Source organism: Onychostoma macrolepis, chromosome 21 (assembly GCF_012432095.1).
Source record: "Onychostoma macrolepis isolate SWU-2019 chromosome 21, ASM1243209v1, whole genome shotgun sequence".
NCBI lineage: Eukaryota > Metazoa > Chordata > Actinopteri > Cypriniformes > Cyprinidae > Onychostoma > Onychostoma macrolepis.
Window position 1 is genome coordinate 3708976 of NC_081175.1, and position 22525 is coordinate 3731500.

The 22525-nt window shown below is 40.0% G+C and overlaps 1 protein-coding gene and 1 long non-coding RNA gene across 2 annotated transcripts in view; one reads left to right on the forward strand and one right to left on the reverse strand.

The window, feature by feature from the left end:
• The window catches only part of gabra3 (gamma-aminobutyric acid type A receptor subunit alpha3), a 212813-nt gene that overhangs the window by 154325 nt on the left and 35963 nt on the right, over positions 1 to 22525 (reverse strand). The window contains exon 2 of the mRNA XM_058759002.1: positions 16113 to 16220. Coding sequence (XP_058614985.1) covers positions 16113 to 16198 — 86 coding nt within the window. The 5' untranslated portion in view covers positions 16199 to 16220. The remainder of the gene's footprint in view (positions 1 to 16112; positions 16221 to 22525) is intronic.
• On the forward strand, positions 16585 to 18083 carry LOC131529343 (uncharacterized). Its single transcript, XR_009268067.1, has 5 exons — positions 16585 to 16934; positions 17031 to 17090; positions 17186 to 17253; positions 17455 to 17567; positions 17850 to 18083. It is a non-coding gene; the product is annotated as an uncharacterized LOC131529343 (long non-coding RNA).

Genomic DNA, 22525 nt, shown 5'->3' on the forward strand with positions numbered 1-22525 from the left:
GATAAAGCCATATATGGCTGAGCCCGAGTCAGATCTCAAGGCAGAAGAAAATGAAACAATGCAACCATTTGCAGCACAAAGCAACTTAAATGTAACCAAATATTTGTATACGGATTACAAATTTCTCAAAAACCAATGACAATATAGCATTGCGTGAATAAATATTGTGTGAAAGGTTAATGAAGGTAAAAGAAAAATAAACGAATAAATGAATAAAATATATTCAACTCACATAATATTCAATTTTAAAGAATAATTTCTATTTTAAACTGGGGAGTCATTTTTTATGGCCATAAGCCACTTGATCTTTAGATATCCGTGTCAATGTTGGTTCATATCAGTCCACCACCACAGTAGGGAAGACTGTGCACAACAACAGGGTATTTGTGAGGACTTCTGTTTTGTTGTCAGTCTCCAAACATGATCATGCAGTCACTGTATGTATGTAGACTCCAGATGGGGAAGATGAGTAATTACAATGAACATTTTAACAACAGCAGTCTATTCCTCACACAAAGCTATCCTACATGGCTTCAGAAACTTTATACACTTCACACAACACACAAGTTATATGGACCACATTAATGTGAGTGTATTACTTCTACTTCCTAATCAATGGCTTGAGCTAAATATTGCAGGACTTTGGACCAGATTTGCCCACCCCTGATATAAAGTGATTCACATTTTGGCACAATGCTATTAGCATGTACTCACCCACCTAGTGACCTTCATTTTATCATAGAGCATCTTCATATCCGTGACTTCTAAACTTTCAGTAAAGAGCAACTGACGAAAACCTTTTGAAAACCTTTAAGAAAATGCCACACTGGCAGGATCTCTCCCATTTAAAGGTGCGTTTACACCGACAGCAATTTCATCACTGGAGTTTGCTGTAAGCAGTTCTAATGTGGATTATAGACGTAGTAAGCGTTCCTAATGCTGACTACCGTGATGCTACTGGTGTACAACTAGTCATAGCTATTGAACATTTGATCAATGGTATGAAATGGAATGTACTGATGAAAAAAACAGATGTCATACCATTTTGAAAACAAATTTGTTGTCTTGCTGCAATAAATAAATATACTGTATAAATAAATAAATAAATAAATGGCATCATGGAGAAGAAATGTATATGAATGTCTTTTGTGTCTCCATTACCATTGGTAGTCGATGCTTCGAGTCACTGTTCATTTGCTGAAAGTGTTTTTTTCATTTTTCTTACAGATCGCTGTCAGAGTGAATATCCTTATGGGTGGTACTTTGTTCATTGTTTTCATTTTACTTTCTTACATTCTGTCAGTGTTAGTTAACTCAGTGCAAATGCAAAATGTTTAATGAAACAATGACAAGCACTTACAGAAGCCAAATGCATTCAAGGCCCTATTTAGTCTCCTCTAAATTTAGTCCTCTCTGGTTTTAGGATAATCTCTGAAGTAGTTTAGAAAAAGTTGTTCTGAAATGAGACTTAATGCTGTCTAACTTTTTTTTTTTTTTTTAAAGTTATAATTTTTTCAAAATCGTTCATTAAAAACTTCTGTATTCCGCAGGCCACCAATGAATTATAAATCCACCAAATACATAAACTCAGAAAGAGCATATTTATGCTTGTAGTCTAAATGATTATTTTATACTTTGTGTCTCCCAGCCTCCTCATATTTTAGCTGTATTCTTTTATAGACAGTTTGTAGCTTTCATTAGATAGCCCAAGATATTCTGAATGCACATTGATTTTCCATCCAGCCGCAGACAGGTCACGAATGCAGTGTAATATTTTATTGGAGTCTCAAATTCTATTCCATTTCCTGTTATCTTGGTCTTGAGGTTTGTCATATATTGCTTGTTTACTCGGTGCCTAGGTTCATGTTACATATGTTCTAGTGGCAATCAATGTGAGTGACTGTAGACCAAGCAAAATTATATCATGAGAGCTTTATACTAGTTTGACAAATGACGGCATTTTAGATTATTACAAAAAAGCTTTTTATTAGCGCCACGGTTCCATCATCTGGATAACAAAATAATAAAAATGGCAAGGACAAAAGTCTAAAATCAACAACCAAAAAGGCAATAATGCGTCTAATGGATACTTGTTAGGTACTGTAGCTACACATTGTATCTCACTGAAGCATTTTACCCTCAACATGAAATCTTGTTTTCTTTCTAAAAGCACATTCCTGGCCTTATTATTTATTTATTTATTTTTATTGCAATGTAAGGTAGATGTAACCTAGGCTGTTAATAATAATTTAATTTGTCAATGCAACAGGTAATGGTAATAATAGCATACAGTATATCAACACATTAAAAATAGATAAATGAGTGAAATTAAGAAGAAGAAGAAGAAGCGACACTATCAGGATATGTTGAGATGCTCTGGAAAGTGAACTTGGCCTTCAGCATCTAGCATTTTCACTTAAATACTATGCAAGTAATTTTAGTTTTTTTTTTTTTTCCCATTTTTGTCTTTTATTTGATCCCAGATAGCACACGTACGTCTGCAAGATGTCTGTTAAAGACAAATAGACATCTCCGAGATGTACGTGTGCTATCAGGGATAGGACAGTTGTGAGACAGGAAGAGAGAGAGGGGGATGGGATCAGGAAAGGTCTGCAAGTCGGAACTCGAACACGGAACGCCCAAAGCGCAATGGCACTACATGTCGACGCGCTGCCAACGAGGCTATCAGCACAGACACAAATTCATATTAATTTTAAAATGGTGCATGTGGTGAGGTCACAATTTGAGAACAGTTGACTGCATTTATTCTCCTTGAAAGACATAAAATAATAGTCAGACTGATAGATTGATTTCTTTTTTATTTATTGGAACAGTTTATTGAGCTTCAGATCAAATCTATATAAAGGTCACACTCAAAGACAAAAACAGAAACACCTCAGTTTTATTCAGTGGCCCAAACTTAGTTGCTGATAGTTTACATGGCCAACAATTAAGATGAAATTCTGATACCTCATAATATAAATCAATGATCTCTTTATAGCAGTATAGAAGACTACTTTTATAAAATATATCTAAATTCTGTTTTATTATTAAATCTCCATACTTTTCATTGTGGGGGCAAAAAAATAAAAAATAAAAAAAATACTCAAATTTTAACAGGATTGTTAAAATTGATTAAAACATAATAAATAATGAATGAATGAATGAGTGAATGTTTGAATAATCAAGTAACGATGTATGTTGTGTCAGCGTACATCATGAAACAGACTTGTGTATTCTATTTCTTTTATATTCTAAAAGGCCTTTTACTTGCTAAAAAGTGCAAGCTATCAATTCATTTTAATACATTAAAATTTAAAGTGATTAGATGACAGAAGGCGTGCAGTAGATTGTACAGAACAGGTTTTGATCATGTTGATAATTTAGAAGCCTTAGAAATCTGTTATTTTCTTGCTATCTTGCTATTTTTATTCTAAGGCACACTCCAAAATTCATTATTTGAAGTTCTCTCAACTAAGACCATTTGTGGATTTCAAGATGCAAAAAAAAAAAAAAAAAAAAAAAACATGAACGTTTATGTCAGTGATCAAACGAAAGCCGACGCAACAAAAATGGAAATGTGCTCAAAACAGCACTGCTGTATTAAACCTGTGATTTTCCCTCAGAGCAATTAAGAAGCAAATCAGCGGGGAGGATTAAAACATCCACGTCTGACGTCCCAATCTTGACAGGCCTTCCCGAGCTCCGCTGCACATTTATAAAGTCCTGCAGAGCACCCTGGAGAAAACGCACCACAAATCGAGGACATTTTAATAATGTCCCTAAAAAACAAAGCTTGCCACTCAAAATGTATTAAAGAGTACTTGAAAGGACTTTAAATATATTCTGAGCCACTGACAGAGAAGGATTTATGTTGAAACATGCATCCCTTTGTGTCCTTTCTCCTCCTGTGTGAACCCGAACATGCGTTGTATGAATTCATCAAAATAAAAGCTCATGTTGCGGCTGAAATGAAACGCCGTTTGCTCCATTCAGTGGGATGTGACTCTGATTTCCTCCGTTTGGCCTGCAACCCTTCAGAAATACCCTCTGCTGGGCCAACAGGGAGTGTAATCAGATTCCCACAAAGCCAGCTGAGACCATCAGCCACTTAACGTTTCTGATGTTGACAATGCTATTACTCAGTTTATCAACAAGTGCAGAAATGCAACAGTGAAATAGGGAAGAATATACTTGTTAATTAGTATCTTGTTATGAGTATCGCAACATTGGAAACATACTGAATACGCTACTTGTAATAGACAAAGACAAAACGAGTCTGCAGTGAGATGAAGCACAATATCTTTACATAGCATAATGTTCACTGTAGCAATGCAACTGATAAATTACCCTGCTGGAGGTGGCGAACGTTAAAACTCTTGGTAAGTGATGCACGCTGAGAATTACTAAATGGACTGCTGCCCCTCAACTAGCCTTTCCCTGCAACCTTGCAACACATTAACCTTGACACAGTCACGCCAGCCATTGACAGCATGTTATTTGTCGGCTCGGTCACATCTCTGAGTGCCACCCTATCCTTCGAAAGCCTGTGAATAATGCATGTGCAATGAGCCGGAGGGAGAGTGGCCAGAAGTTTCAAAGCGATCCACATGGAAGGAGCGCAGGAGTGACGCTCTCCCCTTCTTTGTCGGGTATTGATTTCATGTCACTTCGGACAGTTGCGTTGATACTGATTCCAAACAAAACAGACAACAAAAGAGGTTTGAGCTATCCGCAATCGTTAACTCGAGATTGCACCACACAGGGGTGGGGTGTGTGTGTTTGTGTGTGTGTGTGTGTGTGCGTGACGGAAAAGAGGTTCTGCAGTGCTTTGTCGGGGAGGCAAAACACGGGCAGCTCATTCATATGTAAAAGATGGATTGTTGCGAATAATAGTTTAATCAAGCCCTGCCTATCAGTGCACGTGTGCGCAGCGAAGGATGCGTGGAGCGACATTAGCTAATATGAGAGATTTGTCTGTGACAACTTTATCCATTAGCAAAGTCTCTGGCCTGTGCTGTCGCAAAGCCGATTTAAAGTCGTGTGATAGTATCGTTGGGCATCAGCGAGCCTGCAGGACTCGTGGAGCGACAGCTGTGCTGATTCAGAGAGATACTCATGAGGTATAAGCACTCTGCTGCTCTGAAGTCTAAAGGGATTATGCCTAAACTTGGTCATGGCTCTTGCAGGCTCGCTGCATTTTCGAGAAGGCACGCAAAATATCCTCGGATACGTGTCATCCGCGTGGATTGCTTCTTGCTGCAGCATGGCTACTTGAAGCTGGAATCGTGCGACGAGGTCAACGTCAAAGAGCTACGCTCTTGCCATTCGTGTGATTGAGGTCGCCTTGTTAGTATGCACTGAGGGTTTGAGCTAGTTTGATCTGCCATCCAGAATAGACTAATATAAGGACCTGACAGTCAGTGTCAGTAGTCATTTAGACTTGTTTAACAACATATTTGTAGCTCAGTGAATCTCTTAAAGCTTTACAGGCAAAAATCTTTGAAGCTTGGGGGAGCAAGGACACTAGATGAAGAGCCCTGTGTTATTATTATGTTGTCTCCAACAGTGTCTCTGGTATGGCAGAGTGAGTTTGATGATGGAGACAGTGGGTTGCTGGAAGAGAGCTTGCACCATTCTTGATGCTTATTAATATGTGGAACTGCATGATCCAATTTTCAGAAACTCGCCTAAATAACGTTAAGCACATATAATCTGTTCTAAGACATGTTGGACTTTTTTTTTTTTTTTCCTGATAGAAGACCAAATTTAATGTTAACATTCAACCTTTCTCCAGTGGCTCGGTGTGCCTCATTTCTGGGATACTTTTTCTGCATTCGGGGGAAAAAAAAAGGGGTTTATTTGTACATGCCTGGGAAGGCTGAAATTAAATTTACTTGGGAAGAGGCTAAGCAACAAAGGGCTATGGATCACAATAAAAGCTTATCAAAACCAAAGAACCCGCTCTGACTGTAAGGGAAATGGGTCAGCTGAATAAACAGCACTATTTAAGTCTCTCACTCAGAAAATGTATTCAACAAACAACAAAGTAGATAGCACCATGAAGCATGCTGTAACAAGGCCCTGGTTTGTCCATTTAATAGTCTTGTTTATTCTGTTTGATTTTTTTTTAATCTATATCAATTATTTACAACCAAATAATGAGCCTGTTTCTGGGACAGACCTACAAGCAGAAACAAAATTCTTGATGAAACAACTTGAAGTGTCCTAGAGAACTTAACTGCATAGATTTTATTGCTCAGAGGGTTTCTTTATAGGAAAATAAGGGATGCTCAAAATATTTGTCCTGTATCCACCCTTTTCTTTAACGCGGAAGTAAGCCTATGGGCGAGACTTCCGGTTCATTAGCCGCTATAGGTAAATAACGAGAAGAATTACAACGTGCAGTAAACGGTAAAACTGTTTTCACTACAAACCAGTGTGTTCATATTTAAGGTAATACATTAAAATAATATGGTAAGACACACCAATTTTCAATATCAAGCAGCAAAACAAACTGTTTTGAACAGCTAAAAATAGCTGGATGCAGACTGAACCAGAAGCTAGACCCCTAGAATTTACAAATGGCTGCGCCCATTTTTACGGCAAGAAAAAGGTGGATAGTGTATGTAATTTCCGTGTTTGCAGTTAAGTATAAAAGGTGTATAAAAGGTTCTCAGAAATAATCACATTTGTTTTGCTTAACCAATTTATTTACAATTATTCTAAAAAGAATTAAATGTATACAAAAAAAAAGGTCAAATGTCACGTTACAAACAAACCATCGGCCTGAGTAAATTGTACCACTATAGAATTGTGACTGCAAGTGGAGTAGTAATTACATACATAAATATGGCATAAAATCTGAAATTATATACATATATATAAATTATTTATTTTTTTATTTATTTTAATAACTTTTAATACTCACACTTGCCATAGTCTGTCGCACAGACATGCACTTAAACAGTTTTAGTCTGTCGCACAGACATGTGTTTACCCTTCTCCATCCCCAACTCCTCCTTTCGCAGATACATGATCATTTAACTGCTCGCCCACGGGGATATATCATCTATCCAGCTCATTGCTAAATGTATCCAAATTTATCCACAGTACTGTATTACTTTACTTGGAATATACAACTGTCAAGTCATCTTTATTTATATAGCACTTTTAACAATACAGATTGTGTCAAAGCACTTAACAGTATCAAATTGGAGGATAGAGTGTCAGTAACGTATAATGATAAGATTAAACACTCAATTTTCTAAATTTTCAGTTAAAGCCATTTTATTATTGAATTCAGAGATGTCATTGTCTATCTCAGTTTAGTTTAAATAGTATCTGTGCAACCAAATCGACGATAATTAAGTGTCCCCAACTGAGCAAGCCAGAGGCGACAGCGGCAAGGAACCAAAACTCCCTCTTTGACAGAATGGAGAAAAAAACCTTGGGAGAAACCAGGCTCAGTCGGGGGGCCAGTTCTCCTCTGGCCAGATGAAACCCGCAGTTCAATTCCAACCGCAGCCATGTCAGATTGTGTAAAGGGCTTATCTGATTCCCGTGGTCTTGTCCCAATGGAGCATTTTAATTTATAATTTAATGTATTTGTTATATTTGTGTTTTATTCATTATTTGAAGTTTTTCATTTATATGATTTATTCATTTGCTATAATTGTAATGTATAGTTTAATGCATTTATTGTTTCTCTGTGTATTTTTAAAATATATATTTGTTTGTTTATTATAATTTAAATTTATGTCTCAGGGGCTCTCCGCTGACGATCAGGGCTGCAGACATCATCTCTTGGTGCTGATCCACCATCTGATCGGATACGGACTGAGAAACAGAATAAGAAAGAAACAGAAACGGTTGTATATAAAAATACCTGCCAATTGCTTAGGCTTCAGGGGGGGTTCAAACCTCAGCGAGGTTTGCCTGTGGATAGCTCAGAATCTGAACCCTTCAGAGCGAAGCCTGCCACCAAATATAAAGTTCAAGACCTCTACAATAATCTTACTCAAACAGAGTGGTCCTGACTGAACTTACAATAGTGAAAGACTTCTTCCCTCAGGTAGATTGCACATTTTTCACAACCTAAAATGCATGTCATATGACCATTCATGCAGGACCAACCATAGATATGTATAGGTAGATTCCCTATTATTTAGATGGCGGACGCGTCTGCGTGCTTGGAGTGGTCGAATGGGGAACCTACCCATACATATCTATGGGTACAAGAATGAGCATGATGCTATTGTTTACACAGTCGTCAAGGATACGCAGTGCGAATGTGGGCAAGCCACGCCATCGTTTTCAAAAGTCTCCATTTTGCTCCATTTACACTGAAACGCAACCCCGGAGTTTTCAAATTAAAACACGGTCTGCAGCTTTTTCAAAAGTTTCCATTTTCGACCTTGAAAATGCCAGAGTAGTGAAAACAATAGGCGTAACCGTAAAAAAAGTTATGCGTTTTAAAACGAAAACGCACTAGTGTAAACGGGGCCTGAGCAGTTGGCAATCCTAGCCACCACATTTATTCTGTTGTACTTTATATGGTCTACAGTCAGCTTCTGCTTGTATTATTTTATAAGTACCTACCTAAATAAATTTAATATTTAAAATGTGTGTGAAATGCTTTTTTAAACATAATGCTTTCAGTTCACCTGAATGTAATTTCGTGTTGTAATCCTTTTGTAAAGACAAACTTGCACCTTTAAAACCTATGTTATAAAAGGCAACTAAACATCTGGGATAGTTTTGAGTCATTTGATTTTGCATTGTTTTGTTTCTGTTCATTCAAAAGCAAATATAGCTGTGATATAACAATAAATAGTCAAAGTAGCAAAGTATTGGTTTCAGCCATTAAGTTTATGGCAAAATCTGCATCATCCCTGTGCATCCCTTGAAATATATTTGACTTTGAGGACTGTTTGAGATCTTATTTGGAAGATAACATTACAAGGATTTTATTAGGAGAAAAATCTGAGAAGGAGATTTACTAGAGAATTAGTTGTCACGCATTGCTGTTTCCTGAGCTGCAGGATTTTTACATCAAAAACTGCCGTAATTTATAAATAAAAGGCCACTTTACAGCTTTATTTTTAGATCTACTACAATATAAAGGTGACTGTTTAGTTATTGGGTTTAATTACCAATGCATAAACAGCAATAAATGTTTTTACAAGTAACACCTGCTGTTTCACACTGCAAACATCAGTGGCACATGAACAGCACTTAAATTAAGTAAGTAAATAAATAAATTAAATAAAATACAACAATTAATAAATAATATTTGACAAAATTTCTAAAGTGAACATAGTGGTGTTAAATGCTGATTCCGTTAGCATCATCTCCAAAGGGAGCAGTAAAACTTGCTTGGCTTTTCAACATCTGAAATCATCTTCTGAAAAAAGGTGGTGTTATTTTTAATGGTGGTGGGGGGGTGATAGATGTTCCAGGAGACTGGTGCTGTGATGTCACTCTGAATCAAATTCAGTACATTTTCTATCTGCTGACATAACAGAAAATGAATTTCTGCTTCCAAAGCAAGGACCTCACATTCAGTGACCCCTACTGAATATTGTGTGTGTGGGGGGCGCACTAAAATTAATGGCTGCTATCCTTCCTCTTTCATCTTAGATGTTTCTTTCTTCCCTCTCTTATTATCTCTCTCTATCTCTCTTGTGCATGTGTTTCTCTTTTGCTTATGTTACTGCCAGATGGAATTGGTAGATTCCAATCAATGTTCTTCTTTGACTAATTACTCTGACAAAGATGGTGAGGATCCAGATGAATAGATGCCTGCTGAGCATGCCTGGCAACACACACGCAGATGCTGTATCAAGAAACATGCCAAATATATCTTCCTAAGCAGCTAGAAATTTGCAGTATAATGATTCTCTATTAAACACTTACCAAGAGATGATCTGGTATGATGGCTTTGGATTTAGGCCACTGTTAAGGCCTAATATGCTCACTGCAGTATTATTTTTGTTATTTGTTTGAGGGGGAAAAAGAAGTTCCAAATTGCTGAACAATGTTATACTGTTTGCATATATTCCGACACCACCCGCATGGCTGCGTACCCACATGCTAATAACAATAACATGCTAATAATATTTCAATATGTGCTGTGCGCTATCCTCTTAATAAGATAACAAAACCACAACAAAATGACAGCTGTGACAAAAGAAGGCTTAAAAAAAGCATCTAAGCACAGTAATGTGGATATGTTTGCACCGGATCTGCAATTCGAAGTCACGTTTATTTATATGGCACTTTTTGCTTTGAAACAGCTGTAAGGGAAACAGGTCAATTTAGCTCAAAGGGAATCATTTATGATTTTATAGGGAATTTGAACAGAATCACTGTTTCATGGCTGATCACGGAGTCAGCCAGCGATTCACTGAACGAGCAATATAACATCAACTCTGCACTGGATATTAAAATCCAAAATATTGTAAAAACACTATTTAACAGCACCGAAACGAGATCGGCAGTTTAAGGCATTAACTTGTAATCACAAAACACAAGATACTTCTTTTTTCAATATAAATAATTTTATTGGATAAATCTAAGACAGGTAAACTAATCTAACACAAGAACACATGCATTCACACATTCATACACATTGCAGAAAGAGAGAAAGTGAGGAAAATATGAGTTTAAGAGAATGAAAATGTGAAATCCCAAGTTTATAGCAATATGTGCAAAGACCTGAACAACCGTCAATCACTCAATTAACCCTCGCATTGAGTTTCTCAATGAGGCTAAAATTTATATTAAATGCACCAATTCAGCTAAAATCTGGAGTTGTATTACTTGCGTTGCCTTTGTGTTAAGGGATTCCCTTTTGTCGTTGTCCTTGCAGGAAAGGGGGTTTCCCAAGGTTGCTGATTGGTTGGAAGTTCAGTAGTTGTTAAAGTGATGTCTTGGGAAGCCAATGGTTGGGCATTGGCTGAAGATGCGGAGTTGTAGCTGGTAGAAGTTGAGGCGGTCACAGACTCGAGTTGAACTCGGAGACAAGACGTGGCAGCAAAACTTAAACTGAGAACACGAAACTCGCAACGGAAAAGAAAAGAAACTAAAGTAAAATAAAGAAGGGATGTAACGAGACTGGGTGCTTTTTCTTCTCATCATGGTGTTAGCAGCTGGTGTTAGCAGCTGGCATGTAGGCCAGAGCACATTGCAACGGCGCTCGAAGAATTCATGGGCAAACAACAGTGGCAAAAAGCATGGCTAAAAGCAATGACTAAAAAGTAAAAAGCTAAAAAATATGGTTTGATGGTGTCCTGAATTTTTAACTGGGCTTTTGGACATATCCCAAAATGATGTGTTGACAAATTAGATATTATCTTAGCTCGGGGTGTTGCTGTCACAATACCAGGAGTCACGAAAGCCAGGAACGCAGAGACGAGGATTTCATAAAACGAGAGTCTTTAATATCCAGTGGGGAAACATAGAGCACAAGGAATGACGTTCAACGACCGACAAACACTAACTGAGAGGACTGGGTCTTTTAAAGGAAGGAAAATCAGGGAAGGCTAGACACACACACATGGAATCAAATAAACAATCAGACTTGGGAGAAACTGGGTCACAGGGAACACATGGGGAGCAAAAACACAACAAAACAGTCCAGGGGCGTGACATTACTCCCCCATCCCGGAATGCGCATCCCACGCCATAATACTTCCACCGGGGAGGGGGGAGTGGGCATACAGAGTCAAGGGAGGTGACGAAGGAGGAAGGAGCCAGGGAGGAGACAGAAGGGACCCAGAGCAGGAGGAGTCCAGCTGGACCCAGGCCACAGCCATAACAGCGACCCACAATGGAGCCAACGGAGGGAGGAGCCATGAAGGAGGAATGGCCGCCGACTCCAGGGATCGAGCGACGGCGGCGGAGGAGCCCGAGGCAGAGACGGAGAGCCGAAGAGCAAGGGCGACGGGGAGGATCCGGTGGCCCAAGGTGGAGCAGATGGTGCCCGCGACCGAGGCAGGGATCCAGAGGGCCGCGGTGGAGCCGGAGCGACAGAGGACTGAGGAGGAGCCGAGGGGATGGAGGAGCCTGGCAGAGCCAGAGGGACCAGGCACAGTTGGAGAAGTGGAGTCCCGAGGCACAGGATGGTCAACGCCAGACCAAGGCGGAGCCGGAGGGACGAGGGAGCCTGGCGGAGCCAGTGGATCGATGGGCCATGGCGGAGAGGAGGGAGCTAGGAGCCATGGTGGAGCTGACGGGCTGACGGGCTGAGGCGGAGTCTGGGCCTCGGAGGCGGAGGTGAGGAATACTCTAGTCCCGGCGACGCTGGAGGATGGCATTCCCGTGGAGCTCGCACCGTACAGAGAAGGGGCTGAGGGCGAGCAGAGGGCCTGCCAGACGACAGCGATGGAGGAGGCAGGAGCGGGTGGGAGGGCATGTAATTGTGAGCCTCCAGGCTTCCAGGGCTGAACTCAGGAATGGGAGCAGGCACTGGAGGGCGCACTGGAGGGTGCTCTGGAGGCGCGGGCTCTGGAGGATGCTTACAGGTAGCGGGCACTGGAGGGCGCTCTGAAGGAGCGAAGCTGGATGGGACCAGCGGAGACGAAGGAGACAAAGAGCTGGACTTGGGATCTGTGGCCCTCCCTGGGCCAAACTCGGGAACAGGAGCCCTCACTCCCTTGATGTGGCACTGTCCACACACCATACTCATCTCACCCTCAGCCGCGGTGCAGGGGTGGAGCTCCTCTTCGCACTCACACCGTCCACGGTATTCTCCCTTGTGGCGTGTGTTGTTGCCGGCTCACGCACTTTGACTGACGTCATCGGCTGCTCTGGCTCCGCTCCGGCTCTCCGTCTCCATCTCTCTGTCCACTCCACAAACGCGGCAAAATTCTCTCGAGGGCCTTCCTCGGACAACGGCGCTCATAGAATGCACAGACCGGGTCGTCCAGGTAGCTGGAGAGGTTGGCGAGTACCAGGCCCTCGAGCGATCTCTCCCCTGCTCCAGCAGGAGGAGGAGGTATTCCGGGCGAAGAAGGGGATCCATGGGGACACAACAGAAAGAAAAAACACTGGGAAAACACGGAAAACAAAAACAGAGGGTAGACGCAGAGGTAACGTTTCGGTCGGTCCTTCTGTCACAATATCAGGAGTCACGGAAGCCAGGAACGCTGAGACGAGGATTTCACAAAATGAGAGTCTTCAATATCCAACGGGAAAACATAGAGCACAAGGAATGACGTTCAAGACCGACAAACACTAACTGAGAGGACTGGGGCTTTTAAAGGCAGGATAATCAGGGAAGACGAGACACACCTGGAATCAAATAAACAATCAGATTTGGGAGAAACATGGGCACACATGGGGAGCAAAAACACAACAAAACAGTCCACGGGCGTGACAGTTGTTCTGTTTCTCCTCCCAATCCATAAATCAGCATGTTGTCCGGTCAGTCACATTGTCCGAACTTTCCCGCTCTTTGCAGAGTATAATTTTGGACATGATTTCTATAACCAGAATATGATACATTTGACAAATAATTAATTGATAAAAACGTTTAAAGTATGATTTTTCACGGTCATACATACCAAACATGAATACAAAGCCTTAAGCTATTCAATAGTTATTAAAAAGACATACTCAATGAGTGATTAGAACATTATAGACAAATGTGTGGGTTACATATATGCTATGAAGTTATGCAATGGACTGACATTTGATTATAAGTACTTTTAAGATGATTTTAGACGCATCTACATATGGAAAAGACAGTCTATGTGTAGTTATGTGTAGAACAAAAAGGTCAAAAGGGTTTAAAAGGAATTTCAGTCTGGTTCTCATAATTTCTATAACCATGGATTTACATTTAATGTTCATGTGGTGCATCTCTTTGACCATCAATCTTGGTTACTTGCCCCAAATTTGACAATCTCCTTCCTGCGTTGGACTTATCAATAAGTATTCTTTTGTCTTAATGTTTCAAGCTGTTCTGTGAAAGAGTCTTGCTTCAGACTGGCTGGCTCTAGGGTATCGTGGACAGGTTTATGACGAACATCCTGTTTTCTTGGGCCTCTGTGGAAATTTGGCTCCTCATGTTTCGATGTTCTGAATCGAATCTTAAATTATCTGATTCGCTCTGATATCCTACACAGCTTACGCATTATACAGGAAAAACAGGCTCACAAAGTTATATTATAATTGCAAAATTATAATTACAACTTAAATTGCAACTATAAAGTAGCTCTCCACAATAGCAAACACAGCACTAAAGAAGGGGTGTTGAAGTAAAGAAACAGGGTGATGACGAAACACAAAGTATCTTCAGCTATATGTGAAGTGGTCCACATATTTGTCAGGATTAAACAAACCTGTCTTTACTACTGCGTCAAATCTACCAGTCAACAGATGCCAAAGTATTGAATAACATTACTTACTAAAGGAAAATTGCATAGGCCAGCGTATTCGAAAATTTGACTCTACATCCGTTATTTAAACATGTTTTAGAGTACCAGATGTAATATGTCTTAGATACAAAATTACAGACAAATACAGATAAGTTACAATGATATCACCACTACATTACTATAAAACACATACTCATTGCAACCGCTTCATTAACATAACAATCATTATGACCCGAACAGATGCATAATTTTATGGCAAGTTACAACAGCCAGAACTGCAACCCGTGACAAAAAATAAAAATAAAAATTGTGAAGTAAAAGTGAAAAAAAGTGGAATAATCGATTAATTACACCCAATTATCTAGCTCTCTAATATGAAAAAAAAGAAAAAAACCTTAACTTAAATATTGATATAGTAACCCAATATTAAAAGCAGGGTAGGTAATTTGGTTCAAAAACATTTTTTGTTATGCAGGTTGAAAGTTGCTTCACATCCCGATAGCAATCACTAAGTTAAGTGGTCTAAATGTATTATATCATCTGTGCAAGGTATAGCCCATAAAATGTTCGTCCAATCATATCCGAGGGCTACGACAGGCTATCCTACCTACCTGTCAATGTATGTATTTGCATACCCTCAGTATTGCAGACCGAGCAAGCATTGAAGCCGATATTATTGTAATATTATGCACTTTGCATTGTAATGTTTTTCACCAGTGAATGAGACATGAGGTAGTCTGACAGTGTTGCATTCAACCAATCCCATCTCTTATAGTGTCACTGGTTAGCCTCTGATCTGCCTATGCACATTCATGTGTTTTGGAGGAGGCATGGCTTTGGAGCGTGATTTGCAGGGATGGTGGGATCTTATGCTTTCAAAGCTAGCTTGCTCTTGCTAGCCTCTCCAAAATCACCTACCCTACCTTAATGCTAGAAAGCCAATGCAGTTGTGATTTTTTTTTAATCATTAAAATCCCTTTTCACAATCATCTTGACTAAGGGGGAAGGACAGCCTGGTTGAGGGAGCGACGCCCAATCACACCCTTCCATGGCTCTGGCCCTGTGTCTCAACCCAACGGGCTGAAAAAAAACCTAATTTGGCCAACTCTAAATGAACTTCGCTTTTCCCAGATTTTGTTTGAAATGACAATTCTTTGATTTTGCTTGGGGTCTTTATGAATAAAAGCTTGAGACACACTTGGAATGGTTCAGGAAAGACGTGTGTCATGACAGGGATCCTATTTTATGATTTAATGCTGTATTTAGTTTTTTTTAGAAGACTACTAGCTCTGGCACTTGATTGCAAACTCATAATCCCCTTTTCCCCAAAATCTCTGTCTGTATGTACGTTCACAACTCTGACATGTACGAGCGGGCTAATGAGCAGTGAAAACCAACTGGCATCACTGCAACGCAATCTAGGCTAAACTCGTCTCGGAATCCCTCAGGTTCTTCCAGCGTGAGTTTCTTTCCAGGTTTATTGAGTCACACTTGTAACCAAGCCCGCTCCACCACCGAAAATCCAATTCATGGCAGTTTGTGCGAGCGATTTACAGCCAGCTACGGTTGGCTCCAATGGCATTTTGCAGATCGTAAAAGCCCCTGCACAGTAATACAACCTTATTAATGATTGTATTAGCTGCAATGCATCCCTAGAGCCTGCAACATAGGGAAAAGAGAAAAGGTAGAGAGTTTGACTAGATGGGGAGTGTTGATGAGTCATCCTACCCGGTTTGCAAGCTGGGGTCGAAAAGCATGAGGAAGATCCACACGCAGGGGATACATGCTGCGAGCTTGTGGAGAACGCCAGCCATTATCACTCTGAGTTCTGAACGCCTGCAAAAAGAAGAGGGAAAGGAGCGTGAGAACAAGCAAATTAGCAAAGTGGAGAACTTCATACGAATACAAGCTCTGTCACTTGTGCCAGCTCTGAAAGTCAAGTATGAAATATTTCAAAATATGAAATGCTACTCAGCTGCCTGCACAGCAAAATCTCCAGTGATGAAATCCTAGTGTTAAGGACTTTTAGAGTAAAGTGTTAAAGTTGTGGTGTTGAACTTTAGGGGATTAACACTAGCTAGTGTAAACAGCACCCTCTGGCCGGTGTAAATATGCAGAGAAACTCTTATAACACTCTGTTGAGTGTTATTAGTCACATCCGGGACATTTGCTCTTGTGCGCGCTTGACCCATCTGGAATATTTTTCACAGACGCCATTTTCTTAGACTCGCGATGCGGAGCATATGAGGATGGAAAACAGCTAAATTAAGTGTTTAATCTTAATCACAATATGTGTTTTGTAATATCATATCGTTTTATAGCGATATTTATGAGGTGTGTGCGCCTAAACTTTTTTAAAAGAAATTTCTTCCACTTGCAAGGCGGACCAGACGAGGACGTTTCTTTTTAAAAGGGACACGCCGAAAGTTAAGTGTTTTATCTCATTTATATGTATTTCACAACATCATATTGATTTATAGCGATATTTGTGTGATGTGCACTCCTAAACTTTTCCTCAGGAAATTGGTTTTATCATGGAAAACACCGAACGTAAGTGTTTAACCTCATTTACATTTTGTATTTTATAAAATAACATTACTTTATGATGATATTTTTATGCTGTGCGCGCCTAAACGTTTCTCACAGATGCATTTGAATGGCTATGCATTGACGCGGAAGCCACTTTTAACAGGGGAAACATAAGAAGTAAGTGTTTTACCTCATTTAAAATGTGTGTTTTATTACATCACATATTGATTAATAGCAATATTTATGTGTTGTGTGCTCTAAACCTTTCTCAGAGAGACATGTTCTTTCACTGGAGATGCGGAGCAGACGGGGAAGTTGGTCTTCTCAAGGAAAACACTGAGTGAGTTAAATTGTTCGTTATTCAAAGTGATTTTGTGCCCTCACAAGTCTTGAAATATGGCACATGAGTCGCATAAACTACTTTAGACACTTTATTATCTTTTTTTTTAAAAGCATGAACGTGTTTTGTGTTCAGCAAATGTGAATCCTATAGGTTTGGAATTACAATTTTAAGTTAACTGTTCCTTTAATATTGTTACAGATGGTTCATGCTGGCTTAACAGAAAAATCGAAAGGAGATGATGTGCTTGAAGAGTATGAAGCCAACAATACATTAAGTGGGATGAGAAGAGCTTACACATACCAGAGACATGGGTAAGCCACAATTGCATATTTTAAGATTATTGATTGTCATGCTTAATTTTCTAAAAGAAAAAAGAGTCTGATCTCCTTCTAAAAATGTTTCATAAAAAATGCATCAAATGTAAGTTTTTGGTATGCTTGTATTGTAATTTATTTATGTACTGTCCCATTTATGTGCAATCATTTCGGTAGGAGGAGTCCAACCATAAGTGAACAGTAAATGTCTTGTTCCTGACATTTCACCTGATAAATGGATGTGAAATAATCCTTTTTGTTTTTTCTCCTATTTTACAGGAGCACTTTTGTGATGCTGCAAGTGGGAGTGGGTATCTTGCTTGGCTGAAAACTGCAGAGAAACACATCTCATCTTGCTGAAAACTACTCTTTACAAGGAGGTCCAAACACCATTAGCAGAGACTTTGTTCAGTTAGCATTAACATGCATTCTGCCTGGATGCTAATGAATGGGATGCTGTTGTTTAAGCTGATAAATGTAAGCATTATAAACCTTGTGACATTAATTGTACATATGGACCAAATAAGAATGTGTATTTTGTGCCTTTGCACTGATTTGCTTTGACATTATGATGTTTTAATTGTTGTAAGAACATGTTCTTTACATGCATTGAAAACATTGAATGTGAAAACATTTTTCTCAAGGAAAAAGATTTACAATGTTTCAATTAAAAATTAATAATTGTAAAAGTGTATTGTTTTGTGGGTTTATTTTTTTTATATTTTTACCTGAAAATTGGTGCAGTGTTCACCAGTTGAGGGAGTTAAATTCACTCTTTAAAATTTGCAGTGTAGGTATATGTTTTAATCTGCATTACCATTTTAAAATAAGTATTTACAATATTTACATTAAATCAACATTAAATAAATACACTGGGTGTGTAGGATTAATCACCATAAAGTGTTAAATGTGTATACTTGCGAGTAATAATTTCTTACCACCTTTAGTGATTAAAATTAAACACTAACACAGTGTTCGTATAATAAACACTTTCATCAGTGTTGTTTTAACACTAGCAAAGATGGACCTGTATGTTCACCCGGAAAGTGTTAATTTTAACACCCATGGTGACAAATCTCCCAACATATTTTTGCTGTGTGTCATTGATGTGGACATTTGATCTTTTGATTTGAAATGTCAAAATAAATGTGTGTAGGAATTACACCCTCTGCTTCTCTGCTTATCTGTAGATGTACACATTCCAACTGTGCATCACGTGGGATGGGCCACTACTCCATTATTTTGTAACATAACCCACGCGATGTGATTGGGTTTATTAATAGCCTGACTCGACTCTACCTCCGCTTTTAGTAATGTGAACTGCTGATGTTTATGACAAAGAATCCATTCAATTTTATTAATGTGTAAATAAGCTCCTTGCCATCTACAACCTCAAACAAAACAAGATATTTGTCAACATATGTGACTGCTGGCCACTGTTTCATATTAATCAATCCAGGAGGTGGCGCTGCTCAACTTCGTAGGATGAGGAACAGCCAAAGTTACGTTGTTTACAGTCTTTGTTGTACACGCTCATTCACAATTAGCATAATCCCTGCCTATGACTACAGCTACGCAAATTACTTGTCTAGGAACGCAGTGGAATATTCTGGTCTAATTTCTCAGGTTTAGCTCTCAAGTATATTGCATTAATGCAAAAAAGACTAATAGATATTCAAACAATAAATATTCAATAACGTGTGTCCACCAAAGCGTTTTTTAGCCTCCTGAAAAATGACAGGTGCTCTTCTGAAAATGGCCAGCTGGTGGCACTTGAAAACGCTTTGGTGGCACAGCGTTTTTCCAAAGGCCAAGAGTGGCCTTTTATTGTGGCCAGCCTAAGGCACACCTGTGCAATAATCATGCTGTCTAATCAGCATCTTGGATATGCCACACCTGTGAGGTGGATGAAGTATCTCTGCAAAGGAGAAGTGCTCACTAACACAGATTTAGACAGATTTGTGAACAATATTTGAGAGAAATAGGCATTTTGTGTACATAGAAAAAGTCTTAGATCTTTGAGTTCAGCTCAAGAAAAATGGGGGCAAAAACAAAAGTGTTGCGTTTATAATTTGTTCAGTGTATATATATGTTGTTGTTGTTGTTTTTTTATAAATAATTAGGTCAAGACAAAATTTGGTCTTCAAAAAGCCCTTTTCCAAATCTTGAAAAAGGGGGAGTCGTCTTATATTCAGAACAATATGATAGGTTGTTTTGTCTGTCTGTCTGTCTGTAAGACCTATAAAAACCTACAGCATAGGCACTGTCAGGCAGTCATTCCAAGTCTGACAAACATTTCTTTTCTAGGCAAAAATTATGCTTTCTGTTTAATTCAAATTCAGAAATAATATTTTAATTTCTAAAACATGCCTGAAACATTCTTAGGTATTTAGGCACTTTGAAGTTAAAATTATTATTTAGTAATTGGATTAAGTATAATTATAATCTAACATATAAAATTGATATATATTTTTATAATCTATAATGTAACTTTATATTTTGCATTAAACATAAAAAACACCCGTGCCCTTAAATCCATAATTAAAATAAGAAATATGAACCATTGTATTTAAAACCTTGGTAACCTCACTATATTCAAATACAGCACACTTGTCATGAATCAGACCTCTGTGGCTCTCTCCGATGGCCACCGGAGGGAACCCTCACCTGAGTACTGACATTCTCATACTACTCCCATGCACCCCGGCTGACATTCTGAGCGTTTCCCCGTTATACACCACTGACAACAGTCGTGTATCATTTATCTGTTCCCTGTTAACTGGCCGAGCTTTAGAATGGGCTACTGCAATATGGGAGGGAGGAAGCATGGCATTCCCCTCTTTCACTGACTATCTCAGGCAGTTTCGAGAAGTGTTCGAGCACACTGCTGGAGGCAAACAGGCAGGCGAACAACTGCTCATGCTCCGACAAGGGAAGGACACGGCTGCTGACTACTCTCTCACTTTCCGCACTCTTGCAGCCCAGACCGGTTGGGGTCCTGAAGTTACTATATCGTAAGGGATTATCGATTGAACTTCAAACTGAACTGGCATGTCGTGATGAAGGAAAAACGCTGGAGCAGTTTATCAATCTCGCTATCCGCCTCGACAATCTACTGCGCTCACAACGTTCTTCACGATACTCTCCCATTCAAACTTCCGCCTCCACTATTACCCCAGAAACCTGAGCCCATGCAAGTAGGAGTCACTCGTTTGTCACCGGAGGAAAGGGAACGCAGGATGCGAAACCACCTCTGCCTGTACTGTGGGCTATCTGGTCACCTGCGAGTCAACTGCCCCACTTGACCATCAACCAAAGATACTAATGCGGTGAGTGCTTCTTCCAATATTTTAGATGTACCCATCTCTCTAGCTAATGCAATGTTACGGTTGAGACGATGGCTCTAATCGACTCTGGGGCAGCGGGAAACTTCATTGATATTAATTTTGCTAATTCTCACAATTCCTTCCTGAATCCCGGGTGGCAGTGGCAGCGGCAGCGCTAGATGGACGCCCATTGGGCACAGGACTGATCAAATTTACCACCCAAGACCTCACTCTAAAAGTCGGCTCTTTCCACACCCAACTCATACGTCTCTTCGCCATTGATTCACCACAGAACCCAGTGATTCTCGGCTTACCCTGGCTGGAGAGACACAACCCTCTTATTTCCTGGACCACTAAGCAGATTCAACAATGGTCAGAGTCCTGTCAAAAGAAATGCCTGCAGTTCCAGCTTCTTGCCACAAACCCCGAATCTCCTTTGTCAGCCGCCCTAGAACAACTTCGTACTGCCAAGTACTTTACCAAACTCGATCTCCGCAGCGCCTATAATCTAATCCGCATCCGGGACGGAGATGAAAGGAAGACAGCTTTTTCAACGACCACTGGGCATTATGAATATCTCGTTATGCCGTTCGGCCTCTCCAATAGTCCATCCGTCTTCAAGCCTACATCAATGATGTGTTTCGGGACATGCTCAATCGCTGGGTCATAGTCTACATCGATGACATACTAATTTATTCAGATTCTCTGGAAACGCATGTTCAACAGGTCCGGGCAGTGTTAAATCGTCTAATAGAACATCAGCTGTATGCAAAAAATGAATACAGGCGATTCATACGTAACTTCAGCACTATAGCAACTCCACTCACTTCGCTGCTCAAGGGGGGGAGACAGCGTTTAAACTGGTCACCGTCAGCTTTGAACACTTTCCAACAGCTCAAGGATCGCTTCACCACTGCTCCTATCCTTCATCACCCAGACCCAGATCTAGAATTCACAGTTGAAGTTGACGCTTCAAACACTGGCATTGGAGCCATTCTCTCTCAACGTCAGGGCAACCCTCCTAAGCTGTTCCCATGTGCTTATTACTCACGAAAATTAAATTCTGCAAGAATGGCGACATTGGCTAGAGGGTGCTAAAGTTCCTTTCACTGATCTCACAGATCACCGTAATCTAGAGTATATCCGCTCAGCCAAACGACTCAATCCCCGGCAGGCCAGATAGTCATTGTTCTTTTCACGCTTCGATTTCAAAGTCACCTACAGACCCAGGTCCAAGAACTGCAAAGCCGATGCATTGTCAAGACTCCAGGACTCTTCACCTTCTCTGGGAAGCATCAATGAAACCATCATTCCATCAACATTAATCGTAGCTCCAGTCCAATGGGATATTCTCACTGAAATCACAGAAGCTCAAGCTAATGACCCTACTCCACCGAATTGCCCCAACGATTGAACTTCTGTTCCTCAGGACCTTCGCCAATGAGTCTTACATCTGGTGCACGATTCCCCCAGCTCTGGTCACCCTGGTATTACAGCATCACTCCAGCTGGTGTCAGAACGCTTCTGGTGGCCATCACTACAGGCTGATACGATCGCATTCGTCCATCAATGTCCAACCTGCAATATGTCCAAATCATCTCACCAACGCCCCGCTGGGTTGTTACAGCC